We start from the raw sequence: 15322 nt of genomic DNA, 5'->3' as shown, positions 1-15322 counted from the left end.
TGAAGAGCACCTGTGGGGCAGAATCACAGAATCTCCTGAGCTGGGAGGGACCCACAAGGATCACCAAGTCCTGCACAGACACCCCAACAATCCCACCCGGTGCATCCCCGTGACATTGGCACCTCACACACTGGTCTGCACTTCCACAGGGAATACCAAATTCCTCCTGTTCTCTGGGGGCTCTGAGGGCAGTGAGACCCCCCTTCAGAAGCAGCATCAGCCGTGCTCTCCCACACCCCCACTTCCATATTCAGGAAATGGAGTGACATACAAAGAAGAAAAATCATATTCCTGTTCAAAAACACACACATCAGTGATCTCAACACGATCTTACAGAGCCCTGTCGGCGCCCTGAAGGGATGAAGTGCTGAAGGGATGAAGTGCTCAGGGAGGTGAGGGGACAGATGGAAATCCACGAGCCAGCTGCTGAGCAGGCCAGGGCAGCAGTCTGGGCCATACCAGGAGATCTACAGCAACTGCCCACCCTCCGGGCAATTCCCGCTCTCCAGGCAGCAGCTTTAGGTACAACTGCTTTCTAGGCAAGAAGAATTTTATAAATAAACCCAACCCTTCAACGCATTTTTATTCTAAAATAAAATAACTGTCACGCCCAGCAGCGCTCGCAGGGCAGGACAAGGCGGGAGCTGAGGGAGCACAAACAGGGATGTGGAGCTTCTGGAGAAGCGTGGTGCTCTGCAACACGGCCGCGAGCTGGGGCACGGCCCCTGTCCCAGCCCGTCCCCTGCCCTCCGCACGGGGACAGCGACGGGAGCAGCCCCAGCACCGGCCCCGGGAGCGCCGGGCACGTCCCGCCGGGGCTCAGTTCACGCGGCAGGCCCGGATCATGAGCAGCTGCAGCAGGATGAAGACGGGCGACATGATGAGCCCGTACCAGAGCTCCCGCGTGTGCTCCACCAGCTTCTGGCACAGCAGCATCTCGAACACGAACTTGAGGCTGAGGATGGTGAGGATCCAGAAGAGCCGCAGCACCGCCAGGCGCTTCTCGCCGTCCTGGAACAGCCGCACGGACACGATGGTGGTGAAGTACGTGCTGAGCCCGTCGGCGGCGAAGAAGGGCACGAACACGATCCACCAGGAGAGCCCGGCGGCCGCGCCGTCCACCTTGAGCACGAGCAGCACGGAGAAGGCGAGCAGGGCCAGCCCGTGCAGGAAGATCTCGAAGGTGGCGAAGCCGAGCCACTGCACGAGCTCGCGCAGGGAGAACAGCATCGTCCGGGGCTACGGCACCGGCCCGGGCCCGGCACCGCCACCGGCACCAGCCCCGGCCTCGGCACCGGCCCGGCCCCGGCCCCTGACCCGGCACCGGCCCGGGCCCGGCACCGCCACCGGCACCAGCCCCGGCCTCGGCACCGGCCCCTAACCCGGCACCGGCCCCGGCCCGGCCCGGCCCGGCGGCGCGGGGCGATGGCGTCACGGGGAGAGGCGGTGATCGGATGACGTCATCAGGCGGGGGGGACGGTGCCCGGGGAGTCCCGGCGCCTCAGTCGGGGTGATGACGTCAGCCAGAGCTGTCGCGCAGTGGTGACGTCAGCGGCGGGATGGGGCCGGTCCATGGTGAGTCCCGCGGAGCGGCCGGGGCCGGGCCTGGCCCCAGCGCTGGGGGTGTTCGCCTGGGGAGGAGAATGCCCGCGGAGCCCCTGCAGGGCCTAAAGGGGCTCCAGGAGAGCTGCAGAGGGACTGGGGACAAGGCATGGAGGGACAGGACACAGGGAATGGCTTCCCACTGCCAGAGGGCAGGGCTGGATGGGATATTGGGAAGGAATTGTTCCCTGGGAGGGTGGGCAGGCCCTGGCACAGGGTGCCCAGAGCAGCTGGGGCTGCCCCTGGATCCCTGGCAGTGCCCAAGGCCAGGCTGGACATTGGGGCTGGGAGCAGCCTGGGACAGTGGGAGGTGTCCCTGCCCATGGCAGGGGGGTTGGAACGAGATGGGCTGTAAGATCCTTTCCAACCCAAACCGGTCTGTGATTCTGTGATTTTATTTATTATTATTATTTAATTTATTATTTCTCTACGGGCCCATGGTGACAGCAGCTGTCTGCAGCTCAGACATCTCCCTGGCTGGGATTCCCTCCAGGCCGGCCTTGCTCTGTCGGAGCCTGGCTGAGAGCTCTGTGTGTCTGGTCACACCTTTGTGTGAGCTTATCCTATTGGCTTCGACGGGGGATCACTCCCTCAGTGCTGCACCAGTGTGGAAAGAGAGCCTGGGAGCCTTGTATCCCAGGAATCCCAGCTCTCCTCCATCCCTGTGCTGGCTGTGTGCTGTGTCAGCCCCACAGGTGTCCCCTGGGCCCCCAGCCCCTGTGCGGGGTCAGTGCTGCTCAGCCCAGGGCAGGCCCAGCTCTGCCTGCCCTCCTCTCCCTTCCCTCTGGTGACTTCCCTGCTCTTGTCTCTTGCAGATGGCAGAACGGAGACTCCTGGTGCTTTTTGGCAGCCAGACTGGGACAGCTCAGGACACGGCAGAGAGGATTGGGAGAGAAGCCAAGCGCCGGCACTTGCGGTGCCGGGTGGAGGCCCTGGACAGCTGTGACGTGGTGAGTGGGACACGGGGTGCTCTGGGCACTGCTGCTCCTGCTCCATCTCCACCAGCCCTGTGGGCAGGGACACCTCCCACAGGACCATGGAATCACAGAACAAGCTGAGCTGGAAGCAGCCCACCAGGATCATCGAGTCACCCCAACAATCCCACCCTGTCCCTGAGAGCATTGTCCAAACACTGTTGAACTCACACAGGCCTGGTGCAGGTTGCTCCAAGCCCTGTCCAACTTGACCTTGGACACCTCCAGGGATGGGGCACCCGCAATTTCTCTGGGCACCCTGTGCCCAGGCCTCCCCACCCTCACAGAGAAGGATTTATTCATAATATCTGATCTAAACCTGCCCTCCTGCAGCTTGTGGACATTCCCCCTTGTCCTGTCGCTCCAGGCCCTTTTCCAGAACCCTTCCCCAGCTCTCCTGGAGTCCCTTTAGGCACTGGAAGGGGCTCTGAGATCTCCCTGGAGCCTTCTTCAGGCTGAACACCCCCAGCTCTGCCAGCCTGGCTCCAGAGCAGTTTGGAGGCTGCTGACCTCAGTGTGCCGTGTTTGTACCCACAGGCCAACCTCATCCATGAGCCTTTGGTGGTGTTTGTGTGTGCAACCACGGGCCAGGGAGACCCACCTGACAACATGAAGGTAGGACATGCTCCTGTCCTGTTGCTTTTACATTCCTGCTCCGGAGTTTTCTCTCCTGAAGCAGCTGGAGCAGGGGTTATTTTTGCTGGGGGAGCTTTGCAGCAGCACCAGTCACATCGCAGGGGACACGGCCAGGGGGCTGGTGAGGTGACTTGCAGGGGGCACCTCTGCAGAAAGCTGTGCTCCTCACCCTGCTGGGATTCAGGAGGGCCCCCGTGGGTGGCTGAGCAGGGATGCAGGGACAGGCAGGCAGGGAGGTGCCGTGGCAGCAGCAGGACTCGCTGCCTGTGTCCCTTGTAGATGTTCTGGCGGTTCCTGTTCCGGAAGAACCTCCCGGCCGGCTCCCTGTGCCAGCTGGACTATGCCGTGCTGGGCCTTGGTGACTCCTCCTACCCCAAGTAAGCAGCTCTGCAGCTCCTGGGCAGCTGCTCCTCACAGCTGTGACTGCAGTAGAGACCAGGGTGGCTGGAGAACAGAGGGGGTAAGGGGAGACAGAGCGTGACTCTGGAGCAGCAGCTCAGACAAAATGTAATTCCCACCAGCCTTAAAAATCCTTGTCCTACCAGCCCATGTCCTTCCTAATGCCCAAGAATTTGGCTTCTGCCCTTTTCTTTCCTTGCCAAGGATGCTTTGCTGCAGTGGGTCAGACATCATGTGTCAGTCTTTTACCACAGCCTTGGGCCAGGGCAACAGGAGACATCAAGCAGAGGTGGCAGCCAGCCCTGTTGGTCCCAGGTCTCCCCCAGAAGGTTGTTCCTGTGTGCCTCAAAGAGCTGTAGTGGGAGGGACGGGTGTGCCTGAGCTCTGTGGAGCAGTGAAGGGCTGGAGGGAAGGAACACTTCTATGGCCCAGGGCACAGGCTGCCCTGAAGGGAAGCTGGACCTCCCCTTATCCCACCTGGGGGCTGGGCACAGCCCGTGAGGGCCAGCAACTGGCAGCCAGCTGGTTCTGTGAACTGGTACAGGCTGGGCAGGACACGGGACAGGTCATGGTGCTGGCTCTGCCTGTGTGCTGCTCTGGTGGCCCTGGCAGTGCGTGCTGGTGCTGTGGCAGTGCCTGCTGTGCTGCTGGAGCAGCCCTGCCCTGTGCTGTTCTCTGCTCAGGTTTAATTTTGTTGCAAAGAAGCTGCACAAACGGCTGCTACAGCTCGGGGGCAACCCGCTACTGCCAGTGGCCTTGGGAGACGACCAGCATGACCTGGGGTAAGAGCCTATATATGTTCCATATACTCTATGTGCTTTATACTCTATATGCTCTATATTCTATACTCTAGACTCTATACTGCAGGCCAGATGCAGTGGTTGATCCCTGGCTTGTGGCCTTATGGGACAAGATCCTTGCCTTGTATCCTCTCCCTCCTGGCCTTGAGATCATCGGCCTCGACGTGCGGTGAGTGCAGAGGGCGGGAAGGGCCTGCTGGGGCTGGCTGGGCTGAAATGTTCTGTTCCCTTGGCTGTGCTCCAGAGTGGAGACATACTCTGCTTGGAGCAGGAACCCTCCCCACACAGCATCTGGTGTCTCCAGTGTCCCCTGTGCTTTGGCCACCGGTGGCCCATCTCTCTCTGAATGGGTGTCACACCCTTTGGGGTGTGACAGCTGCCCCAGCCAGGTTCTGCCCATCTTGCTGTCCTGATGTGCCTCTGCCCCTGGCAGAGCACGTGTGCCCAGCCAGCCTCCCTCTGCCCACTCTGGAGCCTTTGGGATCTCCTCCTGGCAGTCTCCATTGCATTCCCCTACACAGGGACAGGCTCCAGGGGCCTGGGATGATGGCTGGTGGATACAGTGGGACACTCCAGGCCTCTCCCTGCCTCTCGTCTTGCAGCAGCGAGGAGCTGTGGCATGGAGGTAACCCCACTGCACTGCTCTCCTCCCCACAGCCTGCCCCCCACATACACCCTGCACTACCTGCCTGAGGACTCCCCACACCCCGACAGTGACCTGCTCCAGCCCACAGTCCCCCGGGCTGCTCCCTGCGAGCTCCACCCCTTCGCTGCTCGCTTGGTGTCCAACCAGAGGGTCACGGCACAGTCCCACTTCCAGGATGTCCGGCTCATCGAGTTCGACATCGCGGGCTCAGGGATCACGTGAGCATTCTCCTGACTGCCCCAAGCTCTGTTGTGTGGGACCAGGTGTCCTGGAGCCTGCCCTCTTCCTCTGCTGCCCTTCCTCACTGATCCCTGAGGCTGCAGCCTTGTGGTCATGGTCCCTGCTGCGAGTCCCCATCCATGGAGTCGGGGGCGTATGGAGTGGGGTCCTGCCCAGGGACCAGCTCCCTTTGCCTGTCAGAGCAGTGGGTGGCACTGGGCATTTGCCTCCCCTGGTGTGGGTGCAGGTTGGGATGGCCGTGCTGTGCCTGTGGCTGTGCCTGTGGCTGTGCCCCGTGGCTGTGCTTGGCAGCTCCCACTGCACCTACAGGTTCAGTGCGGGGGACGTGGTGATGATCCAGCCCCAGAACTGCCCCGAGGACGTGCAGCAGTTCTGCCAGCTCCTGCGCCTGGAGCCACACAGACACTTTGTGCTGGAGCCCACGGAGCCTGGTAGGTCCTGCCTGCTGCTCCTTCCCCTTCCTGCTGAGACAGGGCATCCCCTGAACTCTGGCCCAGCCTGGAGCTCTGCTCTTCCTTTGCTGCAGACCTGGTTGGGAGTGTTGGATGGATACAGGACACCTGCCTGTCTGGCAGTACAGAGACTGTCCTTCCCTCCACTGCTGTGTGTGTGGATCCTGTGCAGGATCCGGTGGGACTGGGAGGAATCCAGCAGTGCCAGGCCTCACCTGGGCCTTGTGCCTTGGCAGCCCCAGCACAGAGTGGGGAGGATCCTGCAGCCTCCTCAGGCCCAAGCTGGGAATTCTGTGCTTCCTTGCATGGGTTCCCCACTCTGTCTGTGCCCCAGGGACCTCCTGAGGGGCTTCTGCAGCTGCAAACCAGCACAAGCAACCAGGGAGGCCCCCCAGCGCTCTTGGTGCCTGTGTGGAACAGGGGAGTTCTTCCTCTGGCCCCTGAGCACTCATTCTGCCCCCAATTTCCCTGTGTGTGTCCATGCTGGGATTTTCACCTGGCAGACAAACCTGAGAGAAATTCAGGCTGCTCCTCTTGCCCTTGGGAGAGCCGTGGGAGACAGGGACAGGCCTGCCATGTGACACTGCTGGTTATTTCCGCTGCATTGCGTGCAGGCAGGGTGGGTAAGGCATTATCCCAAAGCACCTGCCAAAAGTGGGGGACGGTCGAGCACCACTGACTTCCCCTGTTGCAAGCTTGGAGGCTTGAAAAGCAAACTGGGGAGAGCAGGAGGGAGTGGAGGCCATGGTGGGAGCAGGGATGGGTGGAGCTGGCTCCAGCAGCACGTGGGTGCAGCGTGTGGTGCTGCAGGCTCTGGGGACAGCAGGCGGGCAAGTGCTGGCCCTGACTGTCCCCGCTGCCTTGCCCTGCAGGCACACCCCTCCCTCCCCTCCTGCCACAGCCCTGCACCATCCAGTACCTGGTCACGCACTACCTGGACATCTCCTGCGTGCCACGGCGCTCCTTCTTCGAGCTCCTGGCCTCCTTCTCCACGAATGAGCTGGAGCGGGAGAAGCTGCAGGAGTTCAGCTCAGCACAGGGCCAGGAGGAGCTGTTCAGCTACTGCAACCGGCCCCGCAGGACCACGCTGGAGGTGAGGCTGGGAGCAGGGCAGGCCTGCCCCTCGGGGGCTGTGCCAGGGCTGTGAGCACCCAGGACATGATCAGCCATCATTTCTTGGCTGAGGAGTTTAATCTATTTCACCCACTTTCTGAAGTGTCCATGGATTTCCACTGGCAGTTAAGGCTGGCTCTGGATCCTTCTGGGCTCTGTGCTGGGCTCTGTGCTGGGCTCTGTGCTGCTCTGGGGGGCAGAGGGCAATGGGACAGGGTGGTTGGTGCTCAGAGGTGCCCAGTGCGGTGCCTTTGGCCGAGGGCAGTGTGGCACAGCTGTGTGGGACAGCGTCTGGCACCCTGAGGGCAGGCAGGCTGCCTGCTGGGCTGCACCAGGCCTCACCCTTTTGATTTGCAGGCCATGTGGGATTTCCCTCACACCACGTGTGCCATTCCAGCCGATTACCTGCTGGACCTCATCCCTCGCATCAGACCCCGCGCCTTCTCCATCGCCTCCTCCATGCTGGTAAGAGCTCAGCCCTTCTGGCCTCATTTCAGACTCTGAACAGAGGGTCTGGGCTGACTCTTGGTGCTGTGCTCCCCTGGAGCCTCCACAGCCCACCCAAATCCCTGCTCTGCGCTGAGCCTGCAGCAGCCTGATGTGCTGGATGCAAACTTCAGGGCTGTGCCAGCCTTCAGATTAGGACACTTGCTCTCCTGCAGCCCTGCGAGTGCCAGGACTGTCCCAGCACACCTCGGAGTTCCCTGGGAGCAGTGGGATGCGGTCCCGGGAGCTGGGGAAGGGGGGTGCTGCTCCCTGCTCCTGCCGGGAGGTGGCGGTGGGACCGGCCCGGGTGCCTGCAGACTCAGCCCGTGCACGGCTGGATTTGTCCTCCACGGGAGCCTCCTGGGCTGGACAGTCACAATCGCTGTTGCCAGCTGTGTAGAGCATTCCTGTAGTAGTGGTTCCCCGGGAAAAGCCCCTTCCCCATTGGAAAGGTTTTGAGCAGGGGTGTGCTCCGTTGTAAGAGGCTGTGTCAGACTAGGATGAGTGTTGCAGGCACCCTGGCGGGAGCTGGGCACAGGCTGAGTCCCTGGAGGAGGTGCTGGGCTCTCCCTGGGCAGCTGTGCTGGGTTGTGCTCATGGCTCTGTGTGGCACAGGCCCATCCTGAGCGGATGCAGATCCTCGTGGCCGTGGTGCGGTACAAGACACGGCTCAGCAAACCCCGCCGGGGGCTCTGCTCCACCTGGCTGGCTTCTCTCAACCCGGAGCAAGGTGAGTGCTTGGACACTGTGAGAATCCCACAGCACTCAGTGCTCATCCCTCGGGCCCGTGATGGAGCTGTGTGGGTGCTGACCCTGTGCAGGAGCTGCCTGTCTGGAGCAGCAGCTCCATGGGGAGCACACTGGCCTGGCAGGATGGGCTGAACTCGCAGGAGAGGCAGTGCTGAAAGAGCTGAAGTGCTTTTCACACACAGTGTGCCCTTGGTGCTGGGGGTGATGAGCCAGGTCTGTGTGTGTCTTTGGAGCACCCCGGAAGAGCTGGCTGCCTGCTCACCCTCTGCAGGCAGGCACAGGGCACTGGTGGTGGGGTGATGCTTGTCACTCTCTTTGTTTCACAGGTGATGTCCGGGTGCCTCTTTGGGTGAAGAAAGGAGGAATGAAGTTCCCGGCTGACCCTGCCACCCCTGTGATCATGATTGGCCCTGGCACAGGGGTGGCTCCTTTCCGAGCAGCGATCCAGGAGCGGGTGGCACAGGGACAGAGAGGTGAGGGACGGTGCTGGGGGGCGCTGGGGGTGCCCCTTGCACAGACAGCTCTGTGTCAGCAGATGGAAGGTTGGGCTGGGGGCTCGTGAGGGTTCCACCAGGTCAGGCTTTGCTGTGTTTGAGCAGCAGCAAGCTGGGCTCTGGGGTAGGTGAGGCCCAGAGCCTGCTGTGTGCAGCCTATGTGGTTATTCAGGGCAGCTCCTTGCATCGGGTGGGGCTCTGCAGAGGCTCTTCCTTGGCTCTCTGAGAGTGAACATGAGCTGAGCTCAGCTGCTGCTGCACAGGGAGTCATGCCCCCACCCTTGTCCCATCCTCATTCCCTTGGCTCAGGGAACAGGCAGCCCTGGGGGACACTTTCTGCTCTCCTGTTTTTGCAGCACACAGGGGCATCTGGCTGCCACAGGTCACTTGACTTTGTGCTCACATGGCTCGTGGCTCCTCAGGCCGGGCTGTCAGCCAGGTGGCACCAGCAAAGCCCAGCACTGGGTGCTCCCAGCACAGCCCTGGTGCTCTGCTCCTGCAGGGAACTTCCTCTTCTTCGGCTGCCGATACAAATGCAAGGACTTCTACTGCCAGATGGAGTGGGAAGAGCTGGTGACAAAGGGCTTCCTGACACTCTTCACGGCCTTCTCCAGGGACCAGGTTGGTGCCCAGAAGAGGAGGGCGGGTACAGAAGCATCTCAGGCAGCACTGATGTGACTCTGCCAGTGTGTCTGTCCCCTGTGACACAGACCTGTGAGGGATCTGCACAGTGGGCACCTTACCCCCCCACATACCTCAGTGCTGGCTGCGATCCCCTCCTGCCCTGCAGGGCTGTGTCTGGCTAAGTTGAGCTGGAAAGGTTGCTGGGACAAGGCTGGAGAGCAGCAGAGTAGATAAGGCATTAACCAGCTTTGTTTGGCTGGGCCACGTGAGTGATAAGAGGCCCCCAAACCTCTCAGAGGGTCACCAAGCAATAACTTCTGGTTAAATGCCACCCTCTCCACAGTGCCCCTCTGAGCACTGACTGAAGCTGAGGAGCTTGGCCTCTGTGCCAGCTTACTCTGAGCCCCAGATATGCAGAGGAAAGCTCCCCATGGGTATGAGCACCCACAACTCAGCCCCTCAGTTTGCTCCCTGCTTTCTCAGGCAGTGTCTCTGGTGGGCAGCTCTCATCCCCCCTTGGGGCTGCAGGGCTTTTTGTGCTGCCAGAGAGGCTCCCTGAGCTGGGGATCTGTTTCACTGCCTTGCTCTGTCCCTTGATGGCACTGAAAGCTCAGCCTGGCTTTGGAACAGAGATGTGATAAAAAGGGAACGGGATCTCTCGGTAGCTCAGCTGCACCAGCCCCAGCCCTTTCTCCTGGCTGTGTGCATGTGTTGACATGAATTCAGGATCTTTTATCCACACTTGTAAGGCGTGACCTGGATGCTCTGTGAAGGCCTTCCAAGTCTGTGATGAGCAGGAGCAGCACTGCAGAGGGTTGTCAAATGACCAGAGACAGGGGACCTGCTGCTCCCTGAATCTGGAGAGCAGCCAGAGCCACTTTCTGCTCTAGCTGACTCTGGGGGGACGGGACTTCCATTGCAGTGTCCCCTCTCTCCTGCTCCACAGGCCAAAGCCATTTGTCACCAGAGCCCTCTGCCCCCAAGGCAGAGTGGGAGCACAGCCAGCTGGGATGAGCTGCATTGGGCTCTGGTGCCTTTGGCTTCAGGGGATACCACGGCCCTTAAGTCATCAAAAAGTTTGTTGTCAGAGAGCCAGGAAGGGGCTGGGGTGCTCCATGGCTGTTGGAGGTTTTGTTCTTCTCTCTGAAGTCCCCTTGCAGTGAGCCCTGTCCCATCACAGCCACCCGCAGTGCAGACTGGTCCCAGCTGAACGTGGATGCCCTGAGACATCGTGACCCCAGTTTGTCACTGGGCTGCTCTGGTTTCTAGGTGGTTGCAGGTGCTTAGATGATCCCAGCCTGGCTGGCAGGGCCTCTGGCAGCACCAAGCTCGTTACTGCTAATGAAGCTGAGGCTGGCTGTGCTGGTGCTGGTGCTGGTGGGGCACTGCCCGGTCGGAGCTGTACCCAGGCTGAGCTGGCACTCCTGGGCCACCAGCCAGGGGAGCTGTGGGACCCACAGTGACCAGCTCCTGTGACAGCCGGGGCTGGAGCTGCTCAGGGCTGTTCCCACACCCATCTCCAGCCTGCAGGACCTGAGGCACAGCGAGAGCTGTCCTGCCTTTGGAGAGGGGGGCGTGGGGAGGAGGCTGTGCCCATGGCTCTGCTCACCACTGCAGAATCCGGCGTGGGGGGACGCCCAGCACAGGGCCTGGCCTTCCTCACAGTGTCACCTTTGTCACGGGAGCCCTCTGGGCCAGCAGTGAGTTCAGGCACGTTGGCAATGGTGTTCTCTTGGGCAGGAGCCAGGGCTGTAGGCAGTTGCTTGGATGCTTGAAGTCTTGTGGATTAACCCTTTGGGAACTCTCCTTGACTGTGCAGTAAGCCAGTCCTCATCCAGTCCCTAAGCACAGTGGAGGGGCAGGGACTGAGGCTGTCCCTCCCAGCTTTCTGCCCCTCCAAGCTGTTCCAGGTCTCCAGCAGTGAGGCGTGTGGGGAAGGGTCTCCGTCCTGCAGCAAACTTGGCACAGAGGGGCCACAGAGCCTCCCCTGCCCGTGCTGGGAGAAGAGAGGGCAGGAGGGAAACCCTCACAGGGTGTGGGGCTCCCCTTCCCTGTGGGGTCATTGCCTCCTGTTCCAGGGGGCTGTGCTGCCCTGAGCTCCTGCAAACAGCCTTTGAAAACAGTCTGAGAGCAGGGGCTGGGGCTGCTCCAGAGCTGGTGGGCTCAGGGCCATGTTTCCCTGCAGGAGGAGAAGGTTTACGTCCAGCACCGCATCCAGGAGAACGGGAGGCTGGTGTGGGAGCTGCTGAGCAGTGGGAATGCTCATGTCTACCTGGCTGGGTGAGTGAGAGGTCTCTGTGCAGGGCTTGGAGGAGCAGGGCTGCACGTTTCTGCTTCTCCACCTGCCTGGAGGCATTTCCTCGAATCAGCCCCCTGTTGCAGCGGGGCAGCTCATTCCTCCTCTCTGTATGTCCTGCTCCAGGAGCCCTGGGCTGAGTGGGACATTTGTCACCTACCCCGTGCTCCCATTAGGAGGGGCACAGCTGGAACTGATAAAGCTTCTCCAGCCAATGCCACCTGCCCAACCCTCCCCCTGCCCGGCCTCTGACCCACAGCACATCCACACACAGGAGGGCCCTGGCCCCTGCACGGCCCTGTCCTCCAACACTGCTCGATGAAACTGGAGAAAAGGCTTCTGTGGTGCCTATGGCCACTCGTGTGGGCAGGATCCCTACTGGTGCTGGGGCTCAGCAGCAGCTTTGGGAGCCTTGGCACATTCTGTCTGGCTCTTTGCACCCAAAGCTGCCTCCCGGGGCAGGGACAAGCCCTGTTGCACCACAGCCAGTCCTCTCTGACAGCACAGTCCCTCTCTGGGTGCTTGTCTGGGGCTGGTTGCACATCTGGAGCTGCTGGTCAGAGGTGGGGCCTGGCCTTTGGGGTCAGAGCATTGGCAGCTCTGCTCTGAGCTCTGTGCCCGTGTCCTGGGCAGAGCCCTTGACCTGCCTGCACTGCAGGGAGAGGCTGCTCCCCACTGCGCAGGGCGAGGCTTGGGAAATGCCCTGGGCTCCTGGAGCTGGCCAGAGCCCGGCCGTGGCATTAGTCGTGCACCCCGTGACCTGGGGAGTGCGGGCCTGGGCCTGGCTGTCGACACGAGCAGCAATTGCAGGAGGTTCTTTCCTGCCTGTCCTTCAGGAGAGCAGGAACTGCCCTGGTGCCAGGCAGGGCGAGACTGGCATTGCTGCATTCCTGGGAGAAGGAGATTCGTGTTTACTCCACTTCCTGGGAAGTGGAGGCCAGGCCACCCCACTCCATCCTTCACTGCTGCAGCGCGGGGCTTCCTGGAGCCTCACCCCGGACTGGGCATTCCTCCCCTTGCATCTGGGGATGGAGCACTTGGGGTTGTGCCTCCATCCACAGCCCAAAAGCTGAGACTATTGAGCTGTTGGGTCATGGCTTTATTCTCTCCTTCTTCCATTCTTTTTCCTACTTTTTGGTGCTGATGGAAATCCCCAAAGAGGATCAGTGTCTTGGAAAGAGCAGGGCTTGCACAGGTGTCCCCGTGGTGGATTTTGTGTGGCCATGAGGATGGTATTTTGGACATCAGGGTTGCTCTGAGACTCCTCCTGTTGGGGGCTTTGTCCCTGGTGTGGGGGGTCCCTGAGCCCCCATCAGGCAGGTGGGATCCAAGAGCCCCGTCCCCCCTGTACAAGTGACACTGTCCTGATTGCAGAGGACACTGTCCCTCCTTCCTGAACAGCCCAAAGCCTGTGGAAAGACTCCCAGGATCACCGTGCCCCTCCCTGGCCCACAGACTGAACTGTCAGTGGGGTGCCAGGCAGGAAAGTGCAGGTGGGTGAGCCTGAAAAGGGTCCTGTTTGCCCCCCAAATTCAAAGTTTCAGCCAGACTGGGAGAAAGCTGCGGAATTGAGTCCTGAGTTGGGTAACCCTGAGCAGCAGCCCTGGGCCATGGGACACTGGTGTCTGCCTCCCCTTCCCGGGCCAGGCAGGCTCCAGGGAGCCAGGGTGGGATCTGCTCTGTGACTGTTCCTAGCTTGTCTCACTCAGGGGCAAAAAGGTTGAAAATGTCTCTTTTTTGGAAAAAAAATAGCTATTTGACATGTTTTCCATCACAAAGCCCAGCTCCATTATCTTGTACTTGCGTATCAGTGCCTGACTCAGAAACAATGCGATTCTTCCAAAAAAAGAAGACCTCCTTTCTGGGTATTTTGGGATGTTAATCAGCTCCAAATGCAAGTCAGAATTCTGCCTTGTTCTTGGGAAACAGCAAGGACGTTGCCAGATGCTCGTGCCAATTGGAGCAGCCTGGGAAATTTTTTATTAGATGTTTTTTTTGTTGCACAGGCAGTTCATCAAATGAAACTCCAGGAAAAAAAAAAGTCTGAATTTCTGATTTCCCCTAAGAAATAATTGTGCTTGAAAGCGCTGAGTTCTATCTGGGTATTTTCTACACTGGGGCTCGGGTGTTTTCTCCAGCATTTCTCTGATTTTGGGGTTTGAACTGGCTTTGGTTCCAAATGTCACCATCAAACCAATCATTCTGGCTTTCCTGAGAGCAGGCAGCAGCAGCACGGGAGCGGCTGCTCCTGCCCAGCTGAGGATCAGACATGTTTGACATTGAGTGATTCCCGAGATGAAAGGAAAGGTTCCTGCCCTCCTGCCAGTAAATTCCAGCCTGTGCACATTGCCCATGTCTGTCTAATGAGGATGCTGGCAAATGGAGCTGTGTGGGGCTGGGGTTTGGGCTCCTGAGCTGGGCTCTGGCTCCCATGGCCGTGTCCTTGCCTGCGAATGCCCACGCCAAGGAGCCCCGTGGATAACAGCCCTGCTCTCGAGGGAGCAGCGGGAGCTCCCTCTCCAACCTGTCATTCACCCTGTGCCAGGCAGGATGGGGCAGGTTCCCACTGCCTGTGGTGGGCTCGACCACAGGCACTGCAGATTCCTGATCCCAGAGCACTGGGGCTGCTGCTCTGCCCCGTTTTCCTGCTCACTCTCCGTTGTGCCCTGCTCTCTGCCCCAGGAATGCCAAGGAGATGCCAGCGGCGGTGGCCGAGGCCCTGCGGTCGGTGTTGCAGCTGGAGGGTGGCCTGTCCCCCTCGGAAGCACAGGAGTATTTAACAGCCCTGGAACGGTCCCAGCGCTTCCAGTCTGAAACCTGGTCATGACCTGGCTCCTTCCTCCCCTGCCCCACAGACTGCCTGAATAAAGGAGCCAGCAAAGGGATCTGCCTCTGGCGTCTTTCTTGGGCTGGGATTGCCCCAGCCAGGGTGGGGTGGATTTACCCAACCAGCCCCTCCCTGACAGCAGCAGGGCCGTGGCGGCGGGGGACCCCATCTCCTGGGGGGTTTGGCTCCCTGTGCCCACACCCCACCAGAGCAGGGCCAGAGGTCTCTTGGGGGTGCTGCTGGTTGGCTTTGGTGTGGCACTGATCTGCCCCACACGCCCCAGCCCCGGCGGTCCCTGTGTGGCATGGGTGGCACCCAGGGGCATTGCTGGAGCCGTGGCAGTGGCTGCTGTTTGTGGCAGGGCCAGAGGAAGGGAAGTGTTGCATGGGAGTCTCTCCACCCCGGCATTACTCAGCAGCACTTGCTGCAGGAGGAGCTGCCTGGACAGACCTGTTCCCCCTGTCTCCAGTGGCCAAGGCCAGCAGGGACAGGCACAGGAGGAAGCCTCGATGCCTCTGTCTCTGCTGCCAGTTCAGCATCCTGAGCTTGCTTAATGCTGAGGTCTGAGCTCTGCGTTCCTGCTGAGTTATCCCCTTCCCTGAGTGCCTGCTCAGCTGCATCTCTCCTCCACCCCATCCTGGGAGCTGCTTCCAGCCCTTTCCCTGCAGCCTCAAGGCCGTGCACCCTCCTGGCCCTGCCCGTGCCCCAGTGGGACCAGTGCCACCACCTTCCTCACCCAGTTCAGCGCACTGGGTGCCACTGTGTAAATAGCAATTAGGGCCCATGGCATGAATCAGCAGGGACATTCCCTGGGAGCAGGCTGGGACGGGAAGGGGCAGCAGTGCCACGCCACGCCTGTGACCCAGCCACCCTCCCACGGCCGAGTCATGGAGTCCTGCAGGGGCAAGCAGTGCCTGGGGCATTGCTCGAGCTGTGGCACCGCAGTGAGGGGGAACAGGGTGGTTTGGGGGCTCCCCACCCCA

The 15322-nt window shown here is 60.7% G+C and overlaps 2 protein-coding genes across 8 annotated transcripts; one reads left to right on the top strand and one right to left on the bottom strand.

The window, feature by feature from the left end:
- Nucleotides 1-558: 558 nt before the first annotated feature.
- On the bottom strand, nt 559-1380 carry TMEM203 (transmembrane protein 203). Its single transcript, XM_039561892.1, has 2 exons — nt 1364-1380; nt 559-1287 (listed from the first exon to the last, which is right to left on the bottom strand). Exon 2 carries the CDS (start codon nt 1228-1230, stop codon nt 820-822), a length of 411 nt encoding a protein of 136 aa, XP_039417826.1. The 5' UTR covers nt 1231-1287; nt 1364-1380; the 3' UTR covers nt 559-819.
- Nucleotides 1381-1458: 78 nt separating this feature from the next.
- NDOR1 (NADPH dependent diflavin oxidoreductase 1) lies at nt 1459-14397 on the top strand. 7 transcript variants are annotated; one of them, XM_039561858.1, is made up of 15 exons: nt 1471-1575; nt 2418-2552; nt 3114-3191; nt 3492-3589; nt 4295-4393; nt 4479-4580; nt 5069-5275; nt 5607-5728; nt 6622-6842; nt 7220-7327; nt 7964-8078; nt 8425-8571; nt 9095-9213; nt 11402-11496; nt 14195-14397. In XM_039561858.1, the coding sequence occupies exons 1-15, from the start codon at nt 1573-1575 to the stop codon at nt 14337-14339; spliced, it is 1794 nt and encodes a 597-aa protein (XP_039417792.1). In that variant the 5' UTR covers nt 1471-1572; the 3' UTR covers nt 14340-14397. The 7 variants fall into 7 exon arrangements, with proteins under 7 accessions (XP_039417793.1, XP_039417794.1, XP_039417791.1 ...); XM_039561856.1 differs by having other exon boundaries at nt 4465-4580; nt 5069-5728; XM_039561859.1 differs by lacking the exons at nt 9095-9213; nt 11402-11496; nt 14195-14397 and adding an exon at nt 8170-8311 and having other exon boundaries at nt 1459-1575; nt 4465-4580; nt 5069-5728; nt 8425-8514.
- Nucleotides 14398-15322: the final 925 nt, after the last annotated feature.

This window comes from Corvus cornix, chromosome 17 (assembly GCF_000738735.6).
Source record: "Corvus cornix cornix isolate S_Up_H32 chromosome 17, ASM73873v5, whole genome shotgun sequence".
Lineage (NCBI taxonomy): Eukaryota > Metazoa > Chordata > Aves > Passeriformes > Corvidae > Corvus > Corvus cornix.
The sequence above is the reverse complement of the archived record's forward strand: the minus strand, read 5'-3'. Positions and strand labels throughout refer to the sequence as shown.

Excerpts from the sequence above, each read along its gene's own strand:
- TMEM203 (XM_039561892.1), bottom strand. The coding sequence starts at position 1,230 with ATGCTGTTCTCCCTGCGCGAGCTCGTGCAGTGGCTCGGCTTCGCCACC.
- NDOR1 (XM_039561856.1), top strand. Across the intron at positions 2,553-3,113 it reads CCCTGGACAGCTGTGACGTG|GCCAACCTCATCCATGAGCC; the intron begins GTGAGTGGGACA and ends TTGTACCCACAG. Across the intron at positions 7,328-7,963 it reads CCATCGCCTCCTCCATGCTG|GCCCATCCTGAGCGGATGCA; the intron begins GTAAGAGCTCAG and ends TGTGTGGCACAG.